This window comes from Battus philenor, unplaced genomic scaffold (assembly GCF_028537555.1).
Source record: "Battus philenor isolate CCGP_79_NKW_IND1 unplaced genomic scaffold, ilBatPhil1.0.hap1 SCAF_20, whole genome shotgun sequence".
Lineage (NCBI taxonomy): Eukaryota > Metazoa > Arthropoda > Insecta > Lepidoptera > Papilionidae > Battus > Battus philenor.
The window spans coordinates 10,559,902-10,583,625 of record NW_027181683.1 but is presented as its reverse complement, the minus strand read 5'-3'; the positions used below and the strand labels follow the sequence as shown (position 1 = coordinate 10,583,625).

The following is a 23,724-nucleotide window of genomic DNA, read 5'->3' as shown; positions in this document are numbered from 1 at the left end:
AATAACGAACAAAAATCTTTTGTGCAACATATGTGTTAGACATATCAGAAGTTTTTGGACATTCTTGGCTTAATCCGTAAGAAACGTAAACGCTTGTTATCAAGTAGCGGTGAATAGTTATAAAATTTATTTTTATTCTTAATCTCATGACTGGATTAATTTTAGCCTTTACACTAATTTATCGTTTTAGTAATAAAATTGTTTACGTTTCATAAAAATTTATGTGATATTGATTTTAGTATTAATCCTTTTGAAAAGTTTTTAAACAATAATTACTTTTTAACTTACACGGTTTTTTAAAGTTGTTGAACATATCCAAATATTTATCACATATCTCATTTATTTTTTCCACGGACAAAATAGGGTTCAGTTTTAATGTCGATTTGTTATTGCTCCTTATAATTTTAATCCGAACGCCTAATTAAATTCGGAAATATGCAGTCAGATAGATAGATAATAGTCAGATAGTCGTTGCTGTTATTTGGATCAATCACAGTCTTGTAATATACACCACATAAATCACGATTGGCTTTTATTATCTTCGAACGAAGAAGGAAAAAAAGTGCACGCTTGATTTCTCACTACCATCCTCAAAACACTATACGTGTTTTAAGCGTCTTAGTCTAGCGTAGAGGTCGGCAAAGAACGGGTCCAGCCACTTCCAGGAAGCTGCATGTGGCCCTTTGGCTCTTTAAATGCCCTTCTTACAGAATATTCACGGAAGGCGCATTAATTAATATTTTCATGTAAAAAAACTTGGTAAGAAACAAATTAAAAATTAACGATCAACTGAAAAAGCTCGCGTTTGATATACTTTTCCTTTTCGATTCTACATATATATGCGAGTAATCTTTTTCAAGCATTAACATTATCAAGAGTAAACTTAGAAGTTTATTCATGAGAACTTAGAATCATACTTATAATTAAAAACACTAACATTCTAAATTGATTTACTCAAGTTTTCCAATGAGATACAAGTACATTGTTCTCATTGATTATTATTTAGTAAATATGTATTATTTAGTGTACTACTTATTTAATAAAATAAAAATTTACTTAATAACCTGAATTGGTTCCTAATTTTTTTTTTAATTATTGTAATGTTTATTTTTGGCTCTTTAGCTAATGACTTTGACGACGACTGGCATAGCGCGTTTGACGCTAATTTAAACCCGGACTCCAACGTGCAATTAGCATGTATAAATAACAAATATCTTCCTCCCTGCGTCATATTCTTTTCTACTGAGAATCATGACACTTACAGAAAGTTCGTGGCGCACTATTACGCCATCTATGCCAGTCTTTCGCGGTGTGTATTGCTTCTGAGTGCTACTCAAGTGTCGAACGAGGTTAGGACCTGATCGAACCAGCGCGTGGGGTTACAATCTCGTGGTCATCGTCCATCTATCTTTCCAGTAATTAAGAGGTTTCCTAGTTGTCACTGCTTCTTCTGGATAGGTGACCGGAAATCTCAAAAATCCGTTTTGTGCATATATTATAAAGGCGAGTGGATGCTCTGAGCTCATCATCGATGCGGTGATTCACCGAGCAGTCCACGGTTCTCGCAGCATTACTCTTCAGCACCAATCCTCAAACGTATCAATGAGTAATGACTCAAAACTTCAAATAGAACAAAATAATCTTTTAAACTCCGTCTACACCGTAAAAATATAAGATTAAATATAAGGTTGTGTGGAATAAATTGCCTCGTGTGATAAGACTACCTATTGTACTTTTTTGTTTATTAGTACGAAACTATTTATGTATTTTTTTCTGGCGTATACAATAAATAATATTAATAACAATAATAATAATAATATAATGAATAATGTACTGCCTCGCATTTATACGAAGCATCCAGTCTACAACAGTTTTAAAATGTTAAATTTTCTTTCCTTCCCGCAATATTAGCAATCTGTGCTGAACTCTTATAGAAAGTATCCACATTAAAAAAAATAGAGTTGCTAAAAAATAAAGATCGTCTTTGCCCTTGTCAACCAGCTGCCGGGTAGCCATTATTGTGCGGCTCGCGTAAGAGCCATTGACGCCACTTCGCAAGCAAATATAAAATAATCAAATCAAGAAAAGGAAAGTAAGAAAAGGACTAATATATAGCTACCTCCGCTATATACATTTATCAGCGTGCTGGCGGGCGGTGCACTTTATTGCACGACTACTGCTACATAGCGAAAGTAGCTATATATTAGTCCTTTTCTTACTTAGGATGGACTTCCGCAAAGTAACGCCTTAATCCATAAGATAAAATAATCAAAATAACTTATAGAAATAAGTGCTTATTTAATTTTACTTTCGCTAAAATAGAATTAGTTTAAGCTCTAACAATCGAAGCTGAACTGTTAGACTGTAAAGTGATATTCTCACTCTTTCGCTTGAGAATGTTTTTATTTTATTTTCATGCCTGATACTCCCGGCCATAAAGCAGCAGAGACCTGTTACATTTGTATACAATAAGAACAACAGGTGTATATATTTTTTCCATCAGATTTTTTTATTTATTATAATTTAATTTCTTTTGCGATGGACTTTAAGTTACACTGTAAGATACACTTTAAGTTAAATGTATTGTGTTATACTAATACATATTAATAATAATATTAATAGTATAGCCAGTGGCGTAGCTATGGTATTTGGGGCCTGGGGCAGATTGGGGCTTGGTGACCGCCCCCCCCCCTCCCTAAAGAGTCTTATACATTAAGGGAGAGGATCATGTCCTTAAATGTTAAACACATATATATCTTCTTGTACATTTCATGAACACAGATATGTGTTTTGTGATTTAGGGCCCTTTTAAAAAACACTTTGTGTTTTGCGAATGAAAGGCTTAAACACTGTGTATATTATAATTTGTAACCGTTTACTTTTTTTAATGTTCATATTATTTTACAACTTTTTTAGCACAAAAATAGTAAAATTCGATATTCTTTTTATGTTATTTACTTTAAATTATGGTTTTCATATTTCTTTTAACATTTCATTATTCATCATTCAAAAAAAAATTCAAAAAATTATTTTTAACTTTGGTGCCCCCCCTGCTTGTGGTGCCTGGTGCGGCCGCCCCGCTCGCCACCCCCTAGCTACGCCACTGAGTATAGCCTACTGCTGCTTTATTAACTTACGTTAATGTTTACTTAAAGATGGTGAGGAGAATTTAAGGATTTTTTTTTTACACCTCAACGATTGTCATCAGTTACAATAATTGGTGGCAGCACGCGGACGTTTTTTTATTTTAATTTTTTCCTTTTGTTTTTCTTTTTTCGTTTGAGAATGTACGTTGCATGCTCGAGGTAATCAAAGCGCTTATAAACTGTAGCATCGATGATGTCACCATTTCTCGTAAATTAACTTAAAGTATTACTTCAAACTAGATTTAAAAAATATATTTGTTGAATTTAAAATATCTCGTTTAACGTGGACATTTTACAAAAACCTTTTGGTTTATATTTATGTTCTACCATACAATTTGAAAGTAGATCTTCAAATCAATATCACTCCCGAAACAAAATTTAAATAGAGCGCTAACTTCAGGTCCAATAAAAGTTTGGTATTTAATTTTGAAGGAATTAGAAACATGAAACAGTTTGCTTTGCACATTACAATGTAAGGTAGTATACATTTGTGAGTGCAAACTTTTTTAATTCTCCATCATCATCATATCAACCAATGGACGCCCAATGCTTAGGCCTTTCCCTAAGATCGATGCCGTTGATCGGTCTTGCACTGCACGCATCCAGCTACTTTCCACGACATTGACTATGTCTTCGGTCCACCTAGTGCTACCAGCTAGTGGTCGCCAATCGAGGACCTTTCCGTGCATATGGCCATCAGCCGCACGAGCGACGTGCACCGCCCACTACCACTTTAAAAGAGCAATTCTTCGAGTGACGTCATTTTGTCAATTACTATCAACTAATGTATAGTACAACTTACTAAAAAATCAATAGTTTTAGATACATTGAATAACCTAATATTAACATTTTCATTAACGTTTCTAAAATTCGGAATGCTATATTAATGTTAACATTAAATTATTGTTTACTATCTGTACTTGTAGACATTGTACTGCCACAAGGAATTCGCCAATCGCATTCTAATAGTTTTTCAGTGGTCACTTTATACAAAGTAATTAAAAATAGTTGTAAAACCTTTAAATCTTTTGCTAACAAATAAGCTGTGCATTGTCCACTTTAAAGCTTTCACACCTATTACCAATTATGGCTGAGCAGAAGACGGAAGCAGTGCTCATTACTGGCAGGAGAGTTGCGGAGACCATCACACTCAATGTCGGCAGCTGTGAAATCGCAACTCAACCAGCTATACGGTACCTTGGAGTAATGATCGACCATAGGCTAAACTTCAAAAATCAGGCTGAGAGAACAGCAGCGAAAGCGTCTCTGGTGACAGCTAAACTCTGCCGACTCATGCCTAATGTCGGAGGTCCCAAGCAAAACAGAAGGAAGTTATTAGCGTCGGTGACTACGTCAGTGCTTATGTACGGAGTACCCATATGGTCCGACGCACTGAGCAAACAGGAGTCCCGACGGAAAATCGCCTCTGTTTATAGAGTCAGCACTCTACGGGTAGCTAGCGCCTTTCGTACAGTATCAGAGGATGCGGCATGCGTGATAGCAGGTATGGTTCCTGTTGCGCTTCTTGCAGGCGAAAGAACTGATCTGTACCGAAGCAAAAAAAGCAAATCAGACCCAACTTCAGCTGAACTTAGAATTCGGGGAAGACTGAAAAGCTTGCAACAGTGGCAATCGTCCTGGGATAAGTCGACGAAAGGAAAATGGACGCGTAAGCTAATACCAAACCTAGAGCCATGGGTGAACCGAAATCATGGAGAGTTGAACTACTATCTGACTCAGATGATATCCGGCCACGGATGTTACCGAGCGTATCTCCATAGGTTCAAATACGAAGATTCCCCTGACTGTCCTAATTGTGTCGGAATGATTGAAGATGCAGAGCATGTCTTTTTCGTCTGCCCCCGATTTAACGAAGCCAGGAGGTCTTGGGAAGAAGGTGTAGGATGCAGAATCTATCCTGAAACTCTGATAGCTACAATGCTATCCTCGCCTTCGGCCTGGGAACTTACGAGCGCGTACTGTACGACGGTGCTGAAAAAGTTGCGAAAAACAGAGCAGGAGCGGAGGAAGTTGGCCTGAACAGCCACTCTATCAGAGAAAGCTGCGGCTAAATCCCCCCCGCGAAGTAATGCCTAACGGCCATGCCGTGGGGACCAGGGATACCGAAGAGAGAGGATTGTTTTTAGTCGGTATTGATCTAGATCGAGTCCGACATACGGGGCGCCAACATCAGGCCCTATGATACGTAAAAGTATTTTTAAACCTCTATAAAAAAAAAAAACCTATTACCAATTAACTTGACTTGACTTGCGGGAATTTTGCAACTTTTATAATTTCCTTTTTATGACTGGATAGAATAATGCATCTATCGTTTTTTACATGATACAAGCAGTGGATAAAGCTCTGAAATCTACGTGGCAGGCTCAATGCCAAACTCGTGCTTGTTACGAGTCAAAATAAACATAACCGCTGTTACCAAAAGATGAAATAAAAGTGAAATGAAAACAGCCGTATTATAATTTGAAAGAAGTGATGTAAATTACATTCACCAAGATCGGAAGCTTTAGGCCCTGTTTCACCTAAAAAAATAACGTTTTGAGGTGTATCAGTCTTTATTTGGATAAGCAATTATTATAAACATGTTTACATGAATAACACTCATTACATAAAAGGTTATTAAAGTTTTATAATGCATAGTTTTTTGTTCAAAAACAATCCTGTTATTTGATGAGCAAAGAACAAAATTTATTTCTTATTTTCCATGTTTTGGAACCACGCCTGGCATGTTTCCGAAGCAATTTCACAGAGTGCCGATAAGACTCTTCCGTTAACATCATTCTCTGAAAAAAAATCAAATAATTTTAATTGTCTACCTAGGCATAAATCTTCTTTCATAGAGAGAATCAATATCTGTTTGCACGATATATGACAACATAACAGATATGTAGCTGCCACTTGAACCGCCATATTTCATCGACTTCTGGCGAACCCACGGGCTTCAACCAGCGCCAATATGCAATGGAACTATAACTTATGCGCCGCGCAGCTGTGGAAACTTTCCATGACACATTGCTGTAGGTGTATAGATAGAAATGTAATTTTAACAAATACAAGCATTCCTTCTAAAACAGCCATTTTGTTTACTTGGCACAAGTCTTTTATTTTCAATAGAGATAGAGTCGTAGAGAACCTTTCTCGTCTTAAAGTTAAACCGAAACATATTTCACAAAGAATGCAATAATATAATAAGACGAAAAAAAACTTTACCCGTGTTTCCTCGTTTTCCAAAAATAGATCCATTAAATGGAGCTTTCCTATAATTGGCTTTACTTGAAGCAATGAAACAGACGATCACGATGATAAAGATGGATGTAGCAATTACGCGCATTTTTATTTCTGGAAAATAAGTAAAATATCTCCATTACAGAACTGTTGTTGATAGGTATATACACATTACCCATAGTGTTTTTTTGACTTAGAAATTATGGAAGCGGCGCAAAAATTTACTAACAGATAAATTAGCTAAAGTAATTATTTTTAGTCTCTCCCAATATAAGCAAGCGTTGCTCGCCATCTTGCTCGCTCATTCTCAACAAGGGATAGAAAAGTTGCAAAAAATCTTGTAAGTTTTCAACTGCAGCTATTGAGCTGCCAATATGATTAAACTATTTATAAAAACAATATTTCGTCAGAGCGTTAAAATTTAAGCTACGTGTTGTAGCTCTGTGAAAAATTACAGTATCCTTGTTTGCTAGATGTACCCTTAGTCTTTTCATATTATTTCAGTGATGAAATAAGACCATGGTGAATTAGTAAAATAAGTATGAATGTACCTTTTTACGTCTTTCGCTCTTGTATGATAACACTGAACGTCTAAAACGTATCTGTACCTTGTTCCCCTCAAACCCGGCTTTTATAGTAGCAATAAATTGAATAATTTAGTTGGTAAGAATAGTGAAATAAATTTTTCTGTATAATGACATTTTACTTTTAATAACAACGTACTTAATCTAATACAGAGAATATTGCTGTGTGGCGTCAAGGGACTAGAAAATATGAAATGGTTTTTGATTTTTCAATATCCCATTTAAGTTACAATTACGAGGTTTCTGTTTACGGTTTTTGGTAATAACGTTATTATCGAGAGACACTTCGGTAGTGTTTAATAATAATTTAATTTAAAATGAAAGTATTCTGTTTGGAATGGTATTTGAGCTTAAATATATTTTTTGACATAGCGTGAAAGAATTTACTAAATATTAAAGTAATTCTCGATTATAACATTTTCTTCAGATACAAATGATAGTATGGAATAATAAGAACAGATAGTGACATCTAGAGATATATTTTCACTTCGCAACTTTATAAAAAGTCGGGGAAAAAGTAGAAACAAAAGCTGAAATAATAAGTAATATTAATAGCTATATGATTTTAACAGTTTTTGTTTTTTTTAATTAATAAAGTAAATCTTATTTTTTTTCTGTTCGGCATGTTCTGTAGTACTTTGCTCATTTTAGCTAAATGAGCAAAGTACCACTTATTAACGTATATCCTTATTTGATTTTGAGTAACGATGTTTTATTAGTTGTGCATCTTCGGGTATTAAATTTGTCCCGAGAATATAGTCTACAAATTTTTTCCAGAATCCTATAATCTTCGTGAGTTAATGTAGTTTGAAATGTTTGAATTCACTACTGTAACTAACTTGAAGAATATATTTTAAACCCCCTATTTACATGTTTTTAAATAATAAAATAATGTTATTAATTTGTTCCTATCGCAATGAAAATCACTTTTGACAGCTTTAACAGTTGTGTGTTATGCATTAACTTCGTATAATGGAATGTACAGTTGCCTGTTCTCTATTACGAAAGGAACAAATGATTACATAAACTATTTGTTTTCTTCAACTCTACCACTGGTGGATAAATCAAATAAGCCAATATTTAATTAAAGTTTGTATGCAGACTTGGAAATAGGAAACAAGGCATCGTTTAATGGCTGCTGTGCTCTAGCGCTTTAAATGTGTGGCAAATTAAATTTTCATCGTTTTTCTTTTGATAAATTATTTCAAGGTGCTTACACCACTCGAAGTTAATTAATGTGTGACTGTTTAATAGTGACGTCGTGCTTTGTATTCTGATTTGAAAAACTTTAACCGAGGTAAATTTGTCGCAAATTACATATTTTTATGCTTGTTTTATCAACGGATCGAATTAGGCATGCAATTAAATATTTCTACACACTTTTGTTATTGTATTGACTGTAAGGAAATTTTATATTGAGATTAAGAAGTCTGTGCGATAGAAACATTGTAGGATAGAATTTGCTTTGGAATAATTTTTCGAAGTAATCAAGTATGTTATTTTTTAAATAATTATTCTACAAACAATGATATGGACTGTATTTACTATTTACGAAATTAAGAAAACATTTCACAAAATATTTACTTTTATCATTCATGTGCTCCCATTTAATCACGATTTTATGTGACAACTTTAAGGTATTTAAACCACTTTGATATTTTACTTTCATTTTATTCACTTTTTAGTCGATAAACCGAATTTTCTCGCGATTTATTTTGTAAAAGTGATTAATACAGTGTAAGTGATGAAAAAGTGCTATTATTCTCTCTTTTCAGTTGGATAGTACAGGACTTCAGGGGGTAATTTCAACATATTTATCCAAAAATATGTCTGCCGAGTTAGAACCCCCAATAAAACGAGTTAAAACATTTGACAATGACAGTGAACTTTGTGCTAAAGTAATTGAACAGTGTAAAGAAGGGATTGAAAAATCCAAAAGAAATTTAGAGCCAGTGTTGAGTGATGAATTTAATGATAGCTTATCACTAATAAAAGTGTATGTTGGTGTTACTAAAGATCCTAAGGATTTATCAAAAATTGTGATGATTTTAAATGAAAAAATCCCTCTGAAAGAGCTGCAGCACTTAAAGCGAGTTCGGAAAAAGGAGGTAATATTGTGTCCCACTAACTTTATAATTGGCATGTCTTCAATTCAGGAATACATTGAAAGTAATGTTGTGGAGCTTAAAGATGTATTTCAATATTTTAAAGAGTTGGATGTTCCTTACTCTCCGCCTAAATTAAAAAAACAATTCAAGGAATATAACAAGATTTGGTCTTGCAATTTTCATCCTAATGCTTACTTGGAAAAACTAATGAGTGGAGATTTCTTTACTCTAACAGAACTCAATTATCACAAAACCTATATGCAAATTGCCTTGGAAGTGTCCAAATGGTATTTACAAAATTGCAGTATAACAAGTGTTGAAGGAAATGATGTGTGTAAAAACATTAATAGTGTTGTTATTGTTGATCCAATAATACAATCAGTGGTTGCAATAGCTTTTGATTCTCGCAATAGTAATCCTATTCAACATGCGGCAATGTTAGCTATAGACAATGTAGCTAAGACTCAGAATGGCGGAGTTTGGTTTGACACAGAGGTGAAAGAAACCTCTGACAGGACCTTAAGTGGCATTAAAGAAGAAATAATAACACACCTAAAAATTAAATATCCAAGTGTTAATTTTGGAGCAAGAAAATTTATTAGGAAAAAAGAAAAAGGTGTTTCCAGTGATGAATGTAGTGGAAACGAAGGTGATGGCCCGTACTTGTGTACAGGATATTACGTTTATTCAATACGAGAACCATGTGTCATGTGTGCTATGGCCTTAGTGCATGCTAGAGCAAGGAGAATTTTCTTTTGTTTAGATAATGTGTTAAATGGTGCACTTAAATCAAAAAGTAAACTGCAAACCATATCATCTTTGAATCATCATTTTGAAGTTTTTACTGGATTTTTATGATTTGTGCATTTAAAATCAAGAATATGACAACTTGTAATTGAAACTGTTTAACTTTTTTTATACTATGAAAATGAGCCTTACCATTATTTATAACGGACTTTAAAGATATTTGTCAAAATATTTTTATTGTTTTATTGTACCACAAGTGTTTGAATGTTTTTAATTCTGCCTATTAAACCAATTTAAATGTGAATTTTCATTTATATCCATTTATTGTGCTGTCTTAAATAATATTTTGTAAATATTTTCAATAGTTACAAGAATAAATTCCTTTAATTTCCAAAGGTTTTAATGTTTAAATAAATATTTTTATATGAAATTTAACCAATGTGTTTAATTTTTGAATGACTTGTCTTTGGCTTTTCTTTCTTGTTGAAATATCAGAATCTATTAACAATTTTAATTTATAGCTGGAATAAGATACACATTTTCTATGAAATATTAGGCCATAGTTATTTTCTCTAAATAATTTATTTATCAGTTATAGTTTGTATTTTTTTTTGGTTTATACATTGAGTAGTCATATTATTTTAAAATCATTAGTTTTTAAACCACATATACAAAAAATCCAAATTTGCCAATCTGAAAATGAATATTGATAATTTATTAGAACAAACACAAATAACTATTTACGTTGAAAATCAGGCTAATGTAGTAAAATTTTGATTAGTTGTTCACAGTAGAGTTACTCATGTAAAAAAGTGACCTAAAGATTTGTATCATAGTAGCAGAACAATTACCACAGGATGTCTAATTTTTTTTTTGAATGGCAATATCAATCATTTGATTTCATGTTGACGTTGATTTATGGGACATCTTATAAAATAAATTTGGTGTACATTTTTTTATAAATTTGAGTATCGCTAGAAGTATTGTCGTCATATTTTATCTACTTCTAGGTGTACACGAGGTATTTGGTATTAAATTTAAATATGTTTCAATTGTTATTTGAAAAGGTGTACATGTGTTATATTTCCTAGTTTAGCAAATAGTTAAAACAAACATGGCCATTGTTAACTAATGAACAAATGTTTACTTGTGATCTTACCTTCAAAGCTACATGATTTGATTTTGTACTTGTATTTAAAGTGATCTCTTATGCTTATCGTGATGAAAGGTCAGCACAGCTTAGGGATAATTACATGATAATTAAGTCAATTATGTAAGATCTAATTCCAGATAATGTTCTTTTATGGACATGTTTATTATACCACATATTTAGATAATGCACTGTCTCCTATACTCCTCGCGTCGTAATTCACAGCGGTTTGTGACTCTTTTTAGAGTTTTTGCGCACTATGATACGTCATTTGTGTTGGTCTTTGGCAGTGTGTATTGTTTCGGCTGCTGTATGTGTCGAGGTTTGGGCAGACAGGCGTATAGCCTACGATCTTGTAATCGTCGTCCATCTCTTTACAGTGATTTTTTTAATTTCCAAGTTGTGTTTGTTTTTCCTGGCTATGTGACGGAAAAAAACAGTTTGTGTTTATTGTATGAAGAAGACTGGAATGAACATTCCAAATTCCATCATATATGTATTCTTAATTTTAATCTTGTGTTAATTTAATTTTTAGGTTAATAAATTTAGATGAGATATATGAGATATAAATAATTACAGCTCATTACAGCTATAATACAAAATTTCTAACAACATAATAGGATCAAATATTCGGGTTAGATTCTTTTTGCACAATTATAGTGAATATATTATTTAAAACAGTAATGGAAACATTGATCGTGTTATATCTTTAAAAAGGTTTTAGGTAGTAAGGAAAAAATAATTTATGAATTTCTGTTTTTTTTTTTTTTCAAGAGAGTTTAATATTTTTATGTTTGAAAAATAGTGGAAGAAGATAGAAAAGTTAAGTAAGAGAAGTTAGAATTAGAAAAATCCGTCGACCACCTGGTCATCATTCTAGAAAAATGCGCTCGTTCGTTAAAGGTTAATAAATAATATTTGTGTGAAATCTTACTCGATTCAATTTTATAGTCTGTTTTAATGTAACATATCGTATTTATTGTACAAGAGTATAAATTCATTGCTGAGTGGGGAGATAACAATAGTCTGATGAGGATGATAACAGAACTACATGTTTTTATAGTAAACAAATAAACAGTCACGGTCGTTTCTATAGGTAGCGGGATTCTTATAAAAAAACATATCGTATGTTATCATTGAAGGATCGACGTTCTTTAATAGACGTCACTACACTTAGAAATATTTGTGCTGGCCATGTTAACTGTTCGGAACTGTTGTCTGAGGTAAATTTTCGAATTCATGCAGCTAGAACGCGTTCTCAATCTCCTTTTTATCAACTGCTAAGACAAATATCGGTAAACGTGCACCCTTATAAAGGATGTGTGACCTTTACAATTCATACATATTAGTGATATTGATATTTTCTCGTGCTTTCTTGTGTCTTTCAAAAGACAATTTCATTCGAAATTATTGGATATGCACAATACAATTTAAACCTCATTTGGAATATGACGGCTTGCTGGTGACCTGTAATTATTACTGTCGGTTTTGCAGAATGCGTTGGATTATTGATTCCTGTTTAGTAATGTTTTATTATTGTATGACTTCGATTCATTAAATGAGATAGTTTTAGGGAGACAATTGTAACTAATTTTATATTTCTAACTTTGTAATTTCTTACAGTCTTTTGTTTCTGTTTATTTCCATTAAAGTAAAATAAAAATAGGGTAAGCAGATATAATAAATAATCATTACAACTTTTTTTTGGACTTTCGCTAGTGTCCAAATGGCATTTGCAGATTCCATTTTCTAGGTGGCCGAGCGACGATGTCATTTTACTCCCGCTGTAGTAAAGAACAGAGGAGGGATTTTGGACCAAACAGTTTCCCTGCTAAGAAACTCTTCTCTAGAAATGGGAATGGTTATAAAAAATATAGTATTAATAGATAATAATCGTTTTGAATGAAAAATAGAGACAAAACTTTTTAATGTTATACGTCAAAATATAGAATGCTTAGGTAGCATTGTTTGGGGGGTGGAACTTTATTAAAAATTATTACATTATTTATGGTGTATTGCATTCACCCCTTTAAAGCTATTATATCTATGACATTAACCTGTATTTCTTCTCGCGGGACATCTAGGAAAAACCAATGATATAAAATATCTCAAAAAAAGTAGTCTTGTTACCATAAAATAAACACACTATAAGATAGGTGACAGACAACCAACTGATAAGTTGTTCCTGTACGATGTATTAAACAATAAATTTGTTCCTGCATTACTAACAAAATTTATTTTATTCGCTAAACGTTTTGAACTTGCTGTTCTTTCAGTCAAGACGAAATATTTGAAAATATTTTTCGAATTCCAGATATTCTTAACACCGAGATGCCCTCACTAGACGCTTACGGTGCAACTAAATATTCCTACAAAAAACGTATGGAAATGTATTTTAGACGAAATGGAAAAAATTATATGTATAAGATATATACTATATAGCAAGTACTGTATACTTAATACTGTATACAATGGTAGTCATAAATCCAAAACACAATGCACACTCCATGTTCACTGTCAACATTCATACGCTATGCTATGTTTAGTTTTTCTTCTGGCTTTATTACATAAAAAATTACGAGAGTAAATTTTTTTATTCACAATGATGTGCATTTCTTAATTGGCGTATTTTATCCGTTAATGTTATCTTGTTTCTGTTTCGTTATGTACGAATCTGTCAGCTGTGAAGGTCCTTGGAATATATATTCTAATTGGAATATACATATATATATATGAATATATATATATATATATATATATATATATATATATATACATAATATGTACATATATAATTAAATAAAATGGCTATATACAAACACCTACGAGAAAATTATAAAAAATATATCATAAATATATGTTACTCGTATTAATGAAACTATAAAGGTACCAAGCCACTGGCTAGATATGTAAAAATGAACGTTTGTCTGTATGTCCTTTATAGAAACTTAAACTATGCATTTGATAGAGTGATAATTTTTAGCAAAGTTGTTGTGCATGAGCCCACGAAGGTTTCTACGTTGGTTGGTTTTTTAAATCAATAAAATGACTCAAAATTAATTAAACGTTTCAGTTTTAGTTGGAGGCGTAGCAAATAAATATTTTAGTTTGGGTTAAAAAGAGCAGTGTCTGTTAAAACTAAGATAAACTAAAAAAAACTATGTATATATATTTATATATATATATATATGTAAATATATATACATAGTTTATATTTACATATATATATATAATACACACACACACACACACATATATATATATATATATATGTGTGTGTCTTTTTCGTCTGCCCCCGATTTAACGAAGCCAGGAGGTCTTGGGAAGAAGGTGTGGGATGCAAAATCTATCCTGAAACTCTGATAGCTACAATGCTATCCTCGCCTTCGGCCTGGGAACTTACGAGCGCGTACTGTACGACGGTGCTGAAGGAGTTGCGTAAAATAGAGCAAGAGCGGAGGAAGTTGGCCTGAACAGCCACTCTATCAGAGAAAGCTGCGGCTAAATCCCCCCCGCGAAGTAATGCCTAACGGCCATGCCGTGGGGACCAGGGATACCGAAGAGAGAGGATTGTTTTTAGTCGGTATTGATCCAGATCGAGTCCGACATACGGGGCACCAACATCAGGCCCTATGATACGTAAATGTATTTTTAAACCTCTATAAAAAAAAAAAAATATATATGTGTGTGTGTATTTTATATGATCACGAATTTTCATTGAAAATATTTTTCCTCATTAAACTTTTTGTTAGACCGGAACGTCAAAAACCTTTTGTGCAAATTCATTAAATTGTCTTTAGTAAATAAAGAGTTATAAAAAAGATAACCTGAAGCTACTAATATTATAATAAACGTTTACCTTGATTGGTATCTAAAAAAATATCGTGTCTACACGAGACATCGGGTTTATTATATGCGTATATGTATGTAGATAATGAACCAACGCATGTGTACTCTGATAAAGTTTATTGGATCATAGAGCTATGAAATAGGTCTGGGAATTAGCGGCGCGGTGGACAAGGCACGTTATTAGATTACGACCGCATCCCTTACTATATCGATGTTAATAAATTGCGATAATACGCTATTCAGAATCTAATTTAATTTAATACTAAGGAGTAGTACGGAGAAAAGTTCCTTCGAAATTTATATGAAAATTCGAGACATTTTTTTTTTCATTTATATTTAACTTTAATACAGGGAGGGCTATGAATTAATATTAAAGAAGTGTTATTAAAAAACCATAAGATATATTTTAAAACTTGATTCTTTACAGGGGAAGATACCATGATTTAGATTTTTGCGCACTTTTTTTAAATACATTGTCGGTATTTTTCTTTCATTTGACGTAGCATATTTCTATATATATATATATATATATATATATATATATATATATATATATATATATATATATATACATATATATATATATATATATATATATATATATATACGACTCATTAAATAACCACATAAAAAAGGTTTGTTGAGAATAGATCTAGGTTTCTGGGTGGCCAAATGATGTAGCCTCGTATGGAAATCAGCTTTTCCGGAAACATTTCTTTGACTACCGACAGGGACTTGTCGGATACGTGACAAGACGCTCCATCTCGCTGAAACAAAAAGACTGAAACAAAACAAGAAGATAAAAAAAACAAAGTAGATAAAATGTGTATGTGTGTCTGTGTGCGTGCATGTGTGTGGGTGTGTCTGCGCGCGGGTGTATGTGGTGTATGTGCGTGTTCATGTTTCAGTGCATGTGTGCAAGCGGACATGGTCAGCATGAGACCACGATCGAGCTGCGGAGGGCTAGTTGACCACGAGGGCTCCTACGGGGGCCCCGGCTAGGACCTTTACATTAGATATTATACAGGCGTAAGGATCAATGCTTCGTAATAGGTTATTTTTTATCTGTGGTTTATCTGTGGACGCGTTTTTATTGGTACATGTATATAAATAGCTTCATTATTATTTTTCTTATTACTATTTCGATTCCATCAGGGCATCTCCATAGATAAAGCCCCGCCGTAGATAAGATTGCGTTACATGTTTTGCCACAAGCGTCGTGCATGAATGACATCACTTGTTGCGAACTGATTCAGTCTTGAAATATTGAGTTAGAAGATGAAATACCGCTCAGCCTTGGCCAAGAGTTTTAGGCACCCCCGTAAAACACCACCTCAAAACTCATTGTAATTTTTTTTTACATGTTTAATATTTTATTTATTTACTATTTAAAATAATGTATGAGGTTTTGGATCCCTAAAGTATCTGGCCCGTAAAATATGTCAAAAGATGTTTTTAGAAAATAGATTCGATATGTTTCTCAGTCTTGATTGGACACCCGTGATTACAAAAAGCTTTTGAGTGTGGTTTAATTGTGAAGTAGAGACAGTTTGTATTGCTAAATGAACAAGAATAATCTAAGTTGAGATGGCCATTTGTTAAGAACAAAACTAAGGTTTTGGGGTAAACCCGACAAAAAGAAACCAAAAGTTAAATGTAATAAAAGGAAAAAATAATTAGATAAATTAAGAAAAAAGGAAATAAATAAATATGTGCGGAGATATAAGAAGCAAATTAAATCAGGAATGTTGACGAGGAAAGCCAGGCCATCTGTGAAAGAAGATCAGAACGTGGAGAATAAAAGATTTTGTGAAAAAAATCAATAAAGAATTGGTGAGAAAACAAAGGAGCAAGACTAAATTTAATAAAAATATTTTTACCCGAAATATAACATCCCTGACCCACACATGGCAAGGACTATTAAAAAAAAAAGACAAAAAGTTGAGTTTACTAGCCCTTGCTCTTCGACAATAGAATCGATACGAATGGACTTCTTTCTGGCCTTGAAGCCTTTTAGGTCTGTTCTGTGAGTATTAGGCTTCCAATATCCACAAATAGAGCTGCAGGGTTCTGAGAAGATGTTTTTTTAGCTCTTTCAGTGAGAACGACAAGTTTTCTGACCTGGCGATCACTAGTGACGCGATTCCTTACCGTTTTCAATTTCGTGAAAGCAGTCTCCGCAAACCTTGTAATCATATTAATCTGCCAATATCTACTTAAAACTCAATAACATCGTCTGCAGATTAATCGTATCATAATTATATATTAATAATCATGATAATGCTCATGTATTCGTAAACATCAGCATTTCTTTTGTAAAAATGTTATGGGAATACACGGGGAAATGTATATAGAACATAGGAATATATAAATATGGGGAAAAGGCAAAAAGTACACATAGACATATAATTGAAGCATGTGGTTAGTTTTAATGACATTAAAAAGATTATATATAAAAAAGGAACGAGTAACTAAATTTTATTTCAAGCTATTTTTTGCAAGCATTTGACGTTAATGGATCTAATGCAGTAAATAACACAAACTTGGTCTTAGCGTTTTCAATCCCTAAATTTCAATTTCGTCCTGAAATGGATACGATTTTTTTAAAAAAAATTGGATCAACATCGATATACCGGTGGTAATGACGTAATTAAAGAATTCGTGATTGACCACAAAAGAGTTTTGATATGGTTTTAAAAATGTAATAATTTAGTAAGGAAAAGCGTCACAAAATTCTTTTCATTCATTTATGACAGCTGCTAGATACCCACAGCAAAGTGTAGGCCTCCACCAAAGATCGATATTCGACTCTCCGCGACCTAAACTAAATCTATCATAATTTTTGTCTCTCAAGTTATATTGCTTTATAGTATATTTATGTTAATTCGTTCGAAACACGGCTCGATAATGTATGACAGTATTTATAAGGAAAATCGCTGCAATAGAGATATTAACAAGGCAATTTATATGACATTCCATTTTGTTATTCATGTCATTAATGTTATTGTTTTATTTATAATGCGTTTCAAGGCTCGTGCATATTAGATGTTGTATATTATCGTTGCCGTTTATATAAATTATTCCAATTTGATCCAGTTTTGTGATTCATTATTTTATTTATTTATTGAGGTACAACAGCAGTGCACATAAGTAAAAAGTACATTAAAATTAATCGTATAAATAAATAATGGTTCTGTTATGTGTTCCTTTATAGGTGTTACGACATTATAATTTACTATATACAACATTGTAGAAAGATCAGACCACATCAAATCAATAAAAAACAATCGATAAAATTGATCGCACGCAAGAGGAAACATCTGGCTTACAACTTTAGACACAAAAGGGTCCTTAATTTAAAAATGTTTTCTAAACATGTTTTTTTTCTTGATTTTAGTGGTCAGGGACATTGTAGCAAACATAAACTATTATCTAATAGTTTTTGATCGCAATACTGGGTTACTGAACTCATCACAGCTGTTATATCTTCTTTTCAATCGATAGACGTCCACTGTAAGGCATAAGTTCTCCAGCAAAGATCGCCATAGTCTTGCGCCGCGACTTTCCGTGATCTTAACTATGTCGTCGGTCCACTTAGTGGGGGTCTAGCTGCCATGTATCTAATTATTAAAAATAATTATTAAAAAAATATATTATTAAAAAAAAATTAATAGTCCTAAGCATGTAGGATATGTGTATAGAGAAATTGGTCATTGGTGAAAAAACTATATGATAATAAATGTATAGCTCTTTTGTTGTCAATTAATGTACGGTACATCATATCCAAAAATCAATGGTTTCAGAAACAATGAATAACGTAATGAACATAGAGCGTAAAAAGCGTTTTAAAAACTGATTACTAAGTATTAAAATTACTGGTAATCGTGTTTTACAATCCTTTTCTACAGATTTGTACTACCAGAAGGCCTGCCGGTCACATTCCAACAGAAAAAATAATTAAAGTGACATATTTCCTAGTGACCACTTTACACATGATGATTAGAAATAGATGTATAGGTTTTCAAGTTTTTTGATGACTAATGAGCTATTTATTCATCCGTGAGCTTTTACACCTATAACCAATCACACTACAATGTATATACTGAAGTCAAAAATTGGGGTGAAATTGTCATTTAAAACTCACCGGAATCAGGAAAGTAGATTTTTTTATCTAATTCGTAAGCACTGTCTATAACATTTGCCAGGCGTCTATTTGTCAAAAGTTTGGATATCAATCCAAACCATTTTGAGGGACGTTTTGTGTCTTAAATGTAACAAGTCTCGATTGGTGTTAAAATCGCTCTTTTTTTTTAAAAAAAAACGTCAAAACCTCGACCTACATGGATCCACAACCACCTTACTTTACTGATTTAGCTCCGTGCGACTTCTGGTTATTCACCTAACTTAAAAGGCTAATACCATCTTGAAGGCTATACCGAAAAAAAGACTATTCCGACTGTTTCGAAAACTGGACAAAGCGTTGGCAATAGATCATCATTTTAGCCGTAAAACATGACGTCCACTGCTAGACATAGGCCTCCCCCAGAGATACAATATATATATATGTATATATATATATATATATATATATATATATATATATATATATATAAAGAGTATTCTGAATTAAGCGATTATAATAAATGAATCCGATACTGTGTAGTTACAGCTTGTTAGAGCTAGGTTTTCGTTGCTATGGGACAGTCAAATTTATCTCCAAATTAAACTATGTTTGTTGGACGTCTTGTTTAATGAGATATGCATTATATTTTGACGACTCTCAGTATTATATTCAAGCTATAAATATTTTTGTCTTTTTAAGCTTGAAATCTTTAATTTTTAATACAAGAAATTGTATTGCAAATGCTATTATTACGTCGTAATAATGCACTAAAAAAAATTAATTTGTTTACTAAATCCTTCCCGAACGCTACTATAACGTCATAACAGTGCTGTAAAGAAATTATAAAAAATTGTGTTTCGAAAGCTATTATATCATTATTTATTTGTACGTTACATTAGTTATAACAGTGCTATGAAGAAAAAAATGTACGAAAAATGGAGTTCTAAAAGCTTTTATTACGACATAACAGTGCTCTAAAGAATTTTTTCATAAAAAATTGAGTTCCGAAAGCTATTACAACATTATTTATTTGTACTTCAGAATAACTTTTATTATATTAAGTTCCGAATGCTATTTTTTAATTATAACAGTGCTATGAAGAAAAAAAATGTACATGAAATAGAGTTCTAAAAGCTATTATTACGTCATAACAGTGTGCGAATTCATAGTAAGCGCCCCTAAATTGGAACTCCGTGATACAGTGAAGCTTACGCTCTTTGAAAGCAGATATAAGAGACGCGTGCGTAGACATTCTAGGCTCAAAGCCTACCCCAGGGAACAGCTAGAACAATAGGCCGAAAAGCTTGTGGACCGGTTAGACACACCCTCTATGGAAGGACAGGGCTGTAGGTTGCCTAAAGGCATCTCGGCTATAGCTCTCACTCGAACTTCGCGTCTAGCATTCCGATTCGACTGTGCCCACGAATTAACTATTGGCTTAACGAATTTGTAAGTGAAATTAGCAGGATTAATTAGGATAGGTTATATAGAGATAGTCGTTAAGAGACGCTAAATGCAGACTGCTTCCAACCGGTCTTATTAGAAATCAAAATGGGATAGGCTTATGTTTAACCAAGGAAATCCTACGGCTTAAATGGCGATATTTTTTTTTTACTATTTAAACTTTTGACCTAATATAATTATAGTAAATAATCCATGTAGTTTAAAAAAGATCGTTTTAATAGTATCGGTTGGAACATTTGCTCGCTTAAAGCTAAGGATGATTAAACGACTAGACCTATCCGAAATCGGTAATGGAGACTGTTTAGCGGTCATTGTAGTGCACCAATTGTGAGTCTCCCCCTCATTGGGACGATTTAGACGTATACTGCAATCCAGACTCCCACCGGAATTCGACGCATCACACGCGCTCTGACATACTTATCATATATATTTTTAAATTCAATCTTTTACTTTTTAATTTTAATGTTTCATAATTCAAAATGAGTGTTTTTTGGTTCGTCGACAACTTTTGGTGAGTTTTAAATTGAATTGTATTACACATTCGCAATTTGACTATCCTTATTTTGTTTTAATTTTACTTGAACGCACTTAAAGTTTATAATAATTAAACCTTTTTATTTCTACAATTTATTAGTCGTGTTATTTTAGTTTATTTACTAATCTAATGTTAGTATGGTTAGGTATCATTTTGAAATGCGGATTCTATTTGGATGAAAATCATCTCTTATCCATTCCAGAACCTTCTATCTAGCGAGTGTTTGAAAATTTTGCACCTGCTTTTTGTACGATTTTATCATTCTTCCATTTTGTTGTGCACTGATATTTCTCTCTCTTACATTACCTAAACCTTACTATTATAATATACCCTATTTTACTTATTGTTTGTAATAATATTACTGTGACACATACATGACTTTAATTTTTTTTTAAATGTATAATGAAGTTCATCATGACTTTCTATTAAATGTAGATACATTAAATATAAACTAATTATTCAGAAATATACAGGCGTATTGGTTTTAACCTTTTCATATTATTATATTACGTAAAATTCTCAATTTTTTTTAAATCACGTTAGATATTATCAACTCTAGCGAATTCCAGATCGAACCGAAAAAAACTAATATATATTCAGAGTAGTTTAAACTGTCTTCAGTCTGCCGCAGTCCTTGTATCCTATTGAGAGATCTAACGCTCAAGTTCCATGGTTTAATATCCTTTAACCGTCACAAAATAGGTTTGTTATACTTTAACTGCAAAATTACTGTCTTCCTTTCACGTGAGGTTACATTTCCCCTTAATCCAATAATAACAGTTAATTTATTATGAAAAACTTAATATTTATTACATTTATACTGGAAAATACGTGTAAAATGTTTCAAGCTTGCTGATAAATGAACTATACATTCACCCTTTTAAAGATTATTTCGTAAAAATATTCACGTGTGATTGACAACATATTCCGAACATATTTAATGTAAAAAAAACTTCGCTCGGCAATCCGCATTCCTAGCATGGCGATAATTGTTACATATATCTCCCCTCCCCCCTGTAGTCTAGAGAATATATATTATATATGTCCTACGTTAAAAATGATAATGATATAAAGTGTTAAATTTCGTTAGTAACAGGATTTCGTTAGAACCGTCAGAAATTCATATTTGCACTTCATCGATCGATCGAAAATCAATTTAATTAAGAAAAAATGCCTTTGGTTTTCATTTGCTAATGAATTATTATCGGGAGCCTTACGCCTTTGTACGGATCGGTAAATCATTCAAATACTATGTCTCACTACGGTAATTTAATTTGCCACTATATCACACAAAAAAAACTATGAATTTGTTATGGATTCTTCTCAGAACAGTGTGCGTTTGGAACCCTCGTAACTTTAAGTCGAAATAAGCCCTTAGATGTGACTTCAATTTGATTGCATCTTCGATCAAATCAAGCTCTTCGATGTTAATATTATGATGCATATAAGAGATCGATAAATGATAAATATATTAATAAGGCCATTTTTAAAAGCATGGTAATCTTTAAATCAGTGTTTCTCAACGTGAGGCCCAGGCCCTCATGGGGTAAATTTGATTGTTAAGCTTTCGCTTTAATATAAGAATTATTTATATTACATAGAGGTACTAAGAATTTTAGAAAGGCTGTGAGGCATGGCATAACAAAATGTTGAGACAAGGTTTTAAATAATTTCCCAAAATGGAATAAAATCTTTTACTTGGTGTGTTTTCCTACATACGAATTTAAAGTATTCATATATCTTAATATGACAAGTGCAAATGCCGTGCTGTCCAGAATTTTGTGCCTCAAAACCTTGGATACCACCACAATAATGTAAAAGTAAAATTGGAACCATAACAAAATTAAAAAAATCTTTTCTTTTACTGTAATGGTTATTACGTGGACTCTTTACTAAATGCGACGATCGTATGATGCTAATGGCTTTAATGATTGTTATTTAAACAGACTTATATTGTACTGAAAGGGTGGCAGAGGATGGTCCCGTTTTCTATGGTATATCATTTTATTTTAAAAAGAAAAAAAAACTTACAAATGAAAGAAATCGTCGAAACTGCTTTAAAATGTTCTGATGAGTCCGCACTTAACCGAATCTTTTTTATATGTCTATAAAAATTTTGTTTTTATTTATCGACATTCATATCGAATTTATATTGAATTTTCTTTTCGGTAAAACCATTTAGTTAAAATTGGAAAAAAAGACAAAGAGAACCCATAAAGTTTTTTAAAAAAAATTTCCAGAGATGTATAGGATAATTAGTTAAAGGCATAGTCTTTAAAAACGGAAAATTATTGCTTATTTGCTAACAAAAAACGTTAAAGGTTTCCACCTATTTGTAATTACCCTGTATAAAATGGCCATTACTTCTTGCAGTACAAAGTTTTCAGGGACTGATAGTATATAATAATTAGTCGAATCATTACGTTAGTACGTAATGGTTCGAATTTTGAAAATGTTTTTATTATATTATCATTAGGTTGTTTAATTATTACTGAAGCCATTGATTTTATGATAGGGCACGATTGAAAGCAAATGAACTATACATAGTACCAATTATGTAGATTTGATGAGTGAATAAGGAAACCTTTTCAAGCTCAACTCGAATTTTCAGAGCAATCGATATATTTATACATATAGACGAATAAAAATATCGGTTACGTGTCTGTTGCATTTTAAAATTCTAAAATTATGCATGGCGACATTGACGTAATCGTCGCGGGCTATAACGATAAATTAAAAATCATTTAACTCAAGTTACTTTAGTATTTTTTACAA

General features: G+C 32.4%; 1 protein-coding gene across 3 annotated transcripts in view; it reads left to right on the top strand.

Annotated features, from left to right (window-relative positions):
• Window positions 1–8,019: 8,019 nt before the first annotated feature.
• Window positions 8,020–23,724, top strand: part of LOC137922640 (probable inactive tRNA-specific adenosine deaminase-like protein 3) — a 30,960-nt gene continuing 15,255 nt past the window's right edge. For 2 of the 3 annotated variants that reach the window (XM_068765638.1, XM_068765636.1), the window contains exon 1: window positions 8,037–8,270. Coding sequence is in view for 1 of the 3 variants with exons in the window: in XM_068765635.1 (XP_068621736.1) it covers window positions 8,800–9,939 (1,140 nt within the window). In the remaining 2 variants the exon portion in view is untranslated. Of the gene's footprint in view, window positions 8,271–8,748; window positions 10,134–23,724 lie in introns of those variants that run through there. The other variant, XM_068765635.1, reaches the window with a different exon arrangement.